Below are 9,167 nucleotides of genomic sequence, written 5' to 3' on the forward strand. Positions count from 1 at the left end.
CGAGGGTAGGGAAAGAGCGAGTGTGAGGCAGGGGTGAGCTGAGGGAGTGTTCGGGGTCTTCACCTAGCACTCGGGTGACATGGGCAGGTCGTGGGGACGTGGGCACGCTTTGACCGCATGGGGCACGCCATGGGCACAGGCGCGACAGTTGTAGGGGAGGGGATGGGTCTGACAATAGGGGTCGCGAGTCAGCGAGGGAACGCGCGGTGCTGACGAGGCGGTCCCACTGAGAAGAGAGGGAGAGGGCGAGCGAGCGTGGCGCCGATAGGTGGGGCCCGCTTGTCAGCGGATGCGGGCGGTTAATTGGGCTGGATGGGCCGAAAGGCCAAGGAGGGAGGAGGTTTGAGCTGCTTTCCTTTTCTTTTTTTGAAATTTCTAATGTCTTTTCTATTTTAATTTCTCTATGGTTTTCAAATCAAACTCAAACCAAATTTCAAATTCAAACCAATTCAAACATGTGCATCAAACAAAAGAATAATTTAGGCTCAGCATGATGCAACATTTCATGACTCACATAAGTTTTGACAAAATAAATAATTAAACCCTCGCCTAATTCACTTACTTTTAATCAAAAGGAAAAGAGAGAGAGAGACAAGAGGTAACCCCTGAATTTGGTTGGTATTTGGAGAAGAAATTTTATACCCTCAAATTCAGGGTGTTACACCGTCGAACATAATATAGCTGTCGGATGTCTGTCGTTTTACTGTTGTGCGTTACCAATGGATAGCATCTAATGGGCAATGCAAGGACGAGAGAAAAATTATAACTAGAGAGATGGGTCAGTCGATGGAGGGTCTAGAAGCATGCAAGCTCCTTGAGGCAACCCTTGGTGCTGCCCTTGGCGTTCGTGCATATAGCCATGGTCTTGTTGTTGGTGCCGCTATACTCGACGTTGACGTCATCCATGGTGACGCCGGTGCATGGGACCTTGGCAGTGCAGAGCAGGCTAACGGCCTCCGGGGTGGAGGAGGTGCCGGTGATGTTCTTGAAGGTGACATCCTTGACGGTGACCTTGGAGGCGCCGTTGGCAGTACACAACTTGTTGGGGCAGTACTTCATGTCGATGAAGATGGGGTTGGCTGAGTCCTCCATCTTGATATTCTCGTAGTGGATCTTGGAGACGGTGAGCACGGAGGCGGCGTCCTCGTACGCCTTGATGCGGACGCCGAACATCGTCTTCTTAAGAGTGCAATCCTTGACGTTGATGTCCGTGACGTCCTTCTCGTCCTTGTACCGCCCTAGGCTGCCGATGCTGATGCCGTGGCCAGGGCCGCAGGTCACGCCGGTGATGTTCACCTTGGAGGTCCCGGGGCCGATGGAGATGCAGTCGTCACCGACGCCAATGACGGTGTTGGTGATCGTGATCCCGGATGAGTCGCCCATGTGGATGCCATCCGTGTTGGGGCTGTCCCCGGGCGCCGTCACGGTCACGTCCTTGATCAGCATGTCCTTGCACCGGTACATGTTCATGTGGAAGAACTTGGAGTTGAGCAGCGTGACCCCGGACACCTCCCCGTTGTTCACGAAGTCCATCACCAGCGAGTTGGGAAGGATCTTGCAGTCGTACTTCTTGGTGCAGGAGTTCTTGCTCCACACGGCTGGGCCCTGCCCGTCAAGGTTTCCCTTGCCGGTGATGACCAGGTTATCCACACGTAGAATCTCGATCCAATTACCATGGTCCTTGTACTGGCTTAGGTCCGTGGTCGCCAGCAGATTGCCATCCACCTGGATGGTCACGTCGCCCTTGCAAGGGCCTGTGAAGTTGAGTTGTCCGACAAGGAAGTCACCCTTGGGTATGAGGATTGTCTGCTTCCCAGTGCCGCCGCACGCCGATGCCCATGCCTCCTGCACAGCCTTCGTGCTGTCTGTCTTGCCATTGCCGGAGGCGCCCAACTTGGTGATGTCGAAGGACCCACCAGGCCCGGACGCTTTCGCATCGATGCCCTTTGACTCTTCCTTCTCACCATGCACGATGCAGAAGAGGACCAGGAGGAACAAGGCTCTCATCGCATTGTTTGTGCACGCCATCTTGTCGTGATCGATGCTTTATTCGTGTCTCTTGTTGCCTGGGCACTAGGACCTATAAATACCATTGTTCTGCTGATAAAATTAGTGCGCTATATGTATGGCTTGGACACCATGCCTTTGCATCGCTATTTTTAGGGCAGACTTCTTGTCCTCAAACTCTTCATGCATTATTTGGACCCTTCAGAAGTAACCACTAACCACCGTGGAAAGCATAAATTAAATAACAAAAGAAAGAATGAACAATGCCAACATTTAAACTATACTCTACTATCTTATATATATCTTGGTATTACTAATTGAAGGTTCTAATAGAGCCTCTGGATTAATTTTCACTCTATTATTAATTCAGGACCCAATTGAGCCTTTATGTTAATTCTCATCAGACATGATAAAAAATTAAAAAATATCATAAATTCTTAGATTAATTAGAAATATCTGGCCATTAAACAAGAGACTCTAAATTATACATAACTATTAGATCCTGAAGGACCAAAAAAGTGATCAAATGGGGCGAATAGGTCTATGTTGAGCAACCTCTCGGCTTTGAAGATAGTGAGTACCCTAACCATGTTTATAAACTCTCAAAGGCGCTTTATGGGCTCAAGCAAGCCCCAACAGCATGGTATGAATGCCTAAGAGATTTTCTTATCACTAATGGCTTCAGAGTCAGTAAAGTCGATCCTACTCTCTTTACTAAAACCATTTCAAAAGTTTTGTTTGTATGCCAAATTTATGTTGATGATATTATATTTGGGTCTACTAACAAATCTACTTGTGAAGAGTTTAGTAGGATCATGATTCCGAAATTCGAGATGTCTATGATGGGGAAGTTGAAATATTTTCTAGGATTTCAAGTCAAGCAACTCCAAGATGGCACCTTCATCAGCCAAACAAAGTACATTCAAGACATACTCAACAAGTTTGGAATGAAGGATGCCAAGCCCATCAGGACACCCATGGGAACTAATGGGCATCTCGACCTCGACACGGGAGGTAAATCCGTAGACCAAAAGGTATACCGGTCGATGATAGGATCTTTACTCTATTTATGTGCATCTCGACCAGATAGTATGCTTTCTATATGCATGTGTGCAAGATTCCAAGCCGATCCTAAGGAAGTTCACCTTAGGGCCGTGAAAAGAATCATGAGATATTTAGTTTACACTCCTAAATTTGGTCTTTGGTACCCCAAGGGATCCACCTTTGATTTAATAGGATATTCAGATGCCAATTGGGCAGGGTGTAAAATTGATAGGAAGAGCACATCAGGGACTTGTCAGTTTCTAGGGAGATCCCTGGTGTCTTGGACTTCAAAGAAACAAAACTCAATAGCTCTTTCTACCGCCGAAGCCAAGTATATTGCCGCAGGACATTGTTGTGTGCAATTACTTTGGATGAGGCAAAACCTTAGGGACTATGGCTACAAATTGAGCAAAGTCCCTCTCCTATGTGACAATGAGAGTGCTATCTGCATGGCGGATAATCCCGTTGAACACAGCCGCACTAAGCACATAGACATTCGGTATCACTTTTTGAGGGATCACCAACAAAGGGGTGATATCGAGATTGCTTATGTTAGCACCAAAGAACAATTAGTCGATATCTTTACCAAACCATTAGATGATAAAACCTTTAGCAAACTTAGGAATGAGCTAAATATTCTTGATTCTCGAAACTTTGATTGAAACATTACACACATAGCTCATTTGTATACCTTTGATCATATCTCTTTCGTGGCTACGACTAATGTGTTTTCAAGTGTATTTCTATGCTAAGTCGTAGATTGAAAGGGAAATGGAGTCTTCGGCGAAGACAAGGCTTCCACTCCACTCTAACGGTATCGTTTATCCTTCGCCGTCACTCCGCATCACTGTCCAAATTTGGTATAATCTTTCACTCATATTTCATTTACCAATGGGGAGAAAGTATAAATGGCTCACAAAGTCTCCGTTTTTGGCGATTAATGCCAAAGGGGGAGAAATATTAAGCCCAAAGCAAAAGGACCGCACCACCACTTTTTGAAATTTTTTAAATTGGTATGTTTAATTTCAAATTGGTATGTTGATTTTCAATTGGTATATTTTCAAAATTAGCATCTAAATATATTTCCAATTGATATCTATTTAAAACCCTCTTGAAAGCTAAGAGGAGAATTTTATTCAGGGGGAGTTTTGTTTAGTCAAAGGAAAAGCATTTGAAACAGGGGGAGAAATTTCAAATCTTGAAAATGCTTCTTACAATCTTATTCATATACCTTTGACTATTTGCAAAAGACTTTGAAAAAGAATTTCCAAAAAGATTTGCAAAAAACAAAACAAGTGGTGCAAATGTGGTCCAAAATGTTAAAATAAAAGAAAGCAACCATGCATATCAAGTAAAAGTATAAATTGATTTAATTCTAAGTAACCTATGCACTTACCTTATGCAAACTAGTTCAATTCTGCACTTATATATTTTCTTTGGTTTGTGTTGGCATCAATCACCAAAAAGGGGGAGATTGAAAGGGAAATAAGGTTTAACCTTTTCCTATAAATAATTTTGGTGGTTGAATGCCCAACACAAATGATTGGACTAACTAGTTTGTTCTAGATTATATATTCCACAGGTGCATAAAGGTTCAACGCAAACCAATAAAAGATCAAAGTTAGGGTTCAAAAGCAAAGGAGCAAAGGAACCGAAGGGTGCCCTGATCTGGCACACCGGACTGTCTGGTATGCCACCAGACAGTGTCCGGTGCACCAGGACCGTACAACTCCAAACTCGCCACCTTCGGGTTTCTCAGGCGTCGCTCCACTATAATTCACCAGATTGTCCGGTGTGCCACCGAACTATCCGGTGCACCAGCGGAGCAACGGCTAACAGTGCAACGGTCGACTGCAACGAACACCTATAAACGCTATAGTGCGCGGACAGTGCGCGCAGAAGTCAGAGCAGCCGCCAGAGGCGCATCGGACAGTGAACAGTACATGTCCGGTGCGGCACCGGACTGTCCAGTGCAACTAGAAGACAAAGCTCCAACGATCCTGGAGGGTCCACCTTGATCCAGCAGTAGTGGGTGCCCCAATCTTGAGGTACCAACAGAAACAAAACAAAAAATTTAGAAATTTCTATAACAATCATGAAGCCATGAAATGAGGGCATAAGGCAAGGTTTGAAAATCTTCTACAATAATAACCATGGCAAGCTATAAAACTTAGATATCTATTGCTATTGAAAATTAGGAATTCTCTGGATTAGGTATTTGTTAAGATCTTTCTAAAATGTGTACAAGTGGCACTTGATAAGTGTCGATGGCTAGTGCAACAACCTTTGCTCTATTGCCTACACACATATTCAACTCATTTGTAGCAAATATTCTAGTCCTTTTTAGTCCTTGCAATGATTTGCAAGTATGAATCATCGATCTGATATCAAATACCCATGATTCACTAAAAGAAATAGCCAGATTAATTTCAATAACATATATACACAAAATAGAAGTCTCAATTTCCTTAATCTTGTAAGTACTTCTTGTAGTTCCTAGACCGTTTCTCAAGGTCACCACATGAAATTTTTGTCTTTAGAAGAAAGGCCAGACTTAGACTTTGCATTTAGCTTTGAGATCTCATCTTTAGCCTTGCCCTCACCTTTGCCCTTCATCTTTAGCAACTGTCTAGGACTTACCCTATTAGATTAAAATAATCAATGAGACTTTGCTTTGGTAGGCCCACCAAGTGATGATTAGAATCTATATAAACATAGTAATTGGAAGGGTATCAAAATAAACTCTTTAATTTTTTAGGGAAACTATCCTATCATATTTAGTACATGGGTGGATAGTAAGGTAGGAAAATAAACCATCGCAGATAATTATATTAAATGTAGGATAGAAGTCATCCATTTATCATGGTGATCTACATCATCAAGTCCTATATGTGGTTTCTATATTTGGGTCATATTATTCATAATATTCTCTATAAAACCATGCTAGGTGGAGAGTCGGATACTACCATGCGGTATGAAAATGGTTTGTCCAAATAATCTGTGTCGTACACTCAGAAATTCCTGGTCACATCACTGAAAGCTCTATATAAATATCACCAGATTAATCAAATCTAGTTGATTTCGAGACAAGCTAAATGTCTCTATTTTTACTGTCAATCATATTGACAATTGTGTGACATAGAGCCATAACAGTATATCCAATTCAGATTTCTTGACTTTCTCAATCTAAAAGATACATGTATTGTTATCCCTACGGTGATTCTAGTCAGTAGAGATATGCGACTATACCGGCAATTACCTCATTTGTCCTAAGTGGTGCTATAACCAAAGAAAAATAGATGCAATATACTAGGAGTATCACCTATATGCAAATAATCTAGATCAAAAATTGTGCATGACCTAGCTCTGGTACCACTAATGTAAATCATGCACGATACACACTAGCATATCTACCATGTTTAACCAAGATTGCATGTAACTACAGAATCATGCATTTCTACTACTAGACGCGCAACACAGTGGAAGGACACATTGATGTAGTGGAATGTAACACCCGGATTTTAGAGGTCCAAAACCCGGGGTTGACATAAACACCAGGTATGCTGGGACCAAGTCTCATACATATGATGTATAGTGGCACAGGATCGAATGTCACAACTTTATATATAACAGGAGTTCTATACAAAATAAATAATTACATTATAAGGAGACAACGGTCCAGCAACCCAAAGTTGACTGGGAGACGACGACCTAGACCACTCACGAACTCATCACGGCATCCTCCATGAGCATCATCCTGCAGTACCTGGTCTTGACCTGTGGTGTATGTGAGACAGCAAGAGTGAGCTCACATACGTTCATCGCTCAACAAGTTGTGGGGAATAATGTGCATGAACTCGCCAAAGGTGGGAGCTCACGTGAAGTGTAAGGCTTACCAAAGAGGATGGTTAGAGCTGAGCATTGCTTTTAAAGTTGGTCAAAATTTTATTAGCAGTTACTAAGTATAAGTAAATACCAAACCCAATTAAGTAGTAGAACAAAAGTAACCACATCACCTGCAATGCAATGCATATGACAAATTGAGTTTAGTTCCATAAATTAATCATGTGAGTGTCCGAGCCGCTCATGACCGTGAGCACGGCTAGTATACCAGTTTTACACTCTGCAGAGGTTGCGCATCTTTACCCACAAGTCGTGTATCCCATGTCGCCAGGGTTTGCAAGGCCCTTAGACACTTCCGAGGTGAATGGCTAGGGATCCACTACGAGGCCTTTACAAAGTTCCACTAGCTTCCGAAAACCCGCTACAGTTTATAGGAAGATCCAGTACAGGAATCCCTTGCAGGACCGCCATCGCAGCAAAATCCTCCCGAGGGCCTCCCCGCACTGACCTCTCCCCTACTGCCCTTGCCCCTTTCGGGTAAGGTAGTCTTCCACTAGCTTTCCTAATTAATCAGCCAAGGGCGTCCCATTAAACCCCTGTGGTAGCACTGTTTTCCCGGGTGGTTCTCCATGTTCCAATTAACATAATGATCTCAACATGAACAATAAATAACAACTGATAACAAAAATGTAACCATGGATAGTGTATCTCCATACCCAAAACCACATATAGCACTAGCAAGTACTACCCAGAAAGTTCAGTGGTAAACAAGGTATAAAGATAGACAAACTAGGGTAACCTATTGGGTCCCATCAAAATTAACCTATGCAGATCATTATGATTAATTAGAACATGAGTAGGTAAAAAGAAGTGATCAAGGGCACAACTTGCCTGGGCCTTGAGAATCCAGGTACCAGGATGATCTTCAGGTGACACGTGACCTCACTGCTAGTCGTAGTAATTCAAACAAACATGGTATAGACAAAATTAACATTACACCAAACATAAGAACAAATTACACATTAATAATATACATATTAAAATAAGATCATAGGAATAGGAATCATTAATTTTGGAGTTATAGATTTTAAGTTATGAATTTTCAAAGGTTTTATGTGTTTAAAATGAATTAAGTGAGAGAGTAAATTTCTAATTGTTTTCATGACAAAACAGAGGCACTAAATGATGAAGAATATTATTACAAAATTTTAGAAACTGGAATGGTTCAATTTGGAGTTAAAATGAATTTTCTATGAATTATCTAAGTTCTAGCAATTATTTTCATATTAAAAATCCATTTTCTATTTTATTTATTCAATTTAAACGAGTTCTGGACTGGGCCTCAATTATAAGAAAGGTCAGGGGGCTCGGCGCAAGAATTCCCAGACACAGTGTACAATACCCCCAGGACGGCGGGTTGATTCAACGGAACCCGAGGGGCTCTTTATAAAATTTGCCACGCGAAAGGGGTATCCGGTGATATGGGCCGTCAGATCGACCACGGAGCGCCCCGATTAGATCCTGATTTCCTCAAACCGGTGTCACACAGCAGCCATCGGATCATAGATCCAAGGTCACGATCGTAACACACGCCAGTCGTTGGATTACTGATCATCGAATGAGATTGATCGGCCCGAAGCGGTACCCCAAAGGAAATCCGAGCCGTCCATCAGTTGACCAACGGCTCCAGTTTTCTTCCCCAATCCACAGTAGAACACGGCGGCACCGGTCACCAGGGGCGGCGGCGCCATGGCCGGCGATGAGCCATACGGCCAATCAAGCCCCCAAACTACACACCAGACGCCCCTACGCGAAGAGGAGAACTAGGCGAATCCTATGGTTAGCGGCTTACCTCCAATCGATGGTCAAGGCGAGCTGGCCACGGTATGCGGCGGACACCACGGCAGGGACGGTGCTCCGGCAAGAAATTGCCAGCACACCGGCGGTCCAACCATAGCGCAGGAGCCACGGCCACCTTCGCCGCACCACGACGAAGCTCACGGTGCACACGCGACCAACGTTCCCCGGCGGCGCGATTCGCTCCCCACTTCTCTCTCGGGCAACGGCGATGGTGGCGGACCGGATGAGGTGAGGGGAGGAGGTTGTAGGCCCAATTTATAGCCCGGGGCGAGGGTAATCATGGCCGACCCCATCCAGAGGTCCGCGCGGCGAAGATCTCGGTCACGCGCAACGATCCGCATCAAATCGCAGTCCCCAAATTCTCTCTCTGTTTGATGCCGTGAAAATCGCTGTCGTTGAAGATGAAGCACCTG

At 43.9% G+C, this 9,167-nt stretch overlaps 1 protein-coding gene across 1 annotated transcript; it reads right to left on the bottom strand.

The window, feature by feature from the left end:
- Window positions 1-491: 491 nt before the first annotated feature.
- Window positions 492-2,067, bottom strand: LOC118472226 (exopolygalacturonase). The gene has a single exon (XM_035960105.1). It carries the CDS (start codon window positions 2,026-2,028, stop codon window positions 796-798), a length of 1,233 nt encoding a protein of 410 aa, XP_035815998.1. The 5' UTR covers window positions 2,029-2,067; the 3' UTR covers window positions 492-795.
- Between the last annotated feature and the right edge of the window lie 7,100 nt (window positions 2,068-9,167).

This window comes from Zea mays, chromosome 6 (genome assembly GCF_902167145.1).
Source record: "Zea mays cultivar B73 chromosome 6, Zm-B73-REFERENCE-NAM-5.0, whole genome shotgun sequence".
Lineage (NCBI taxonomy): Eukaryota > Viridiplantae > Streptophyta > Magnoliopsida > Poales > Poaceae > Zea > Zea mays.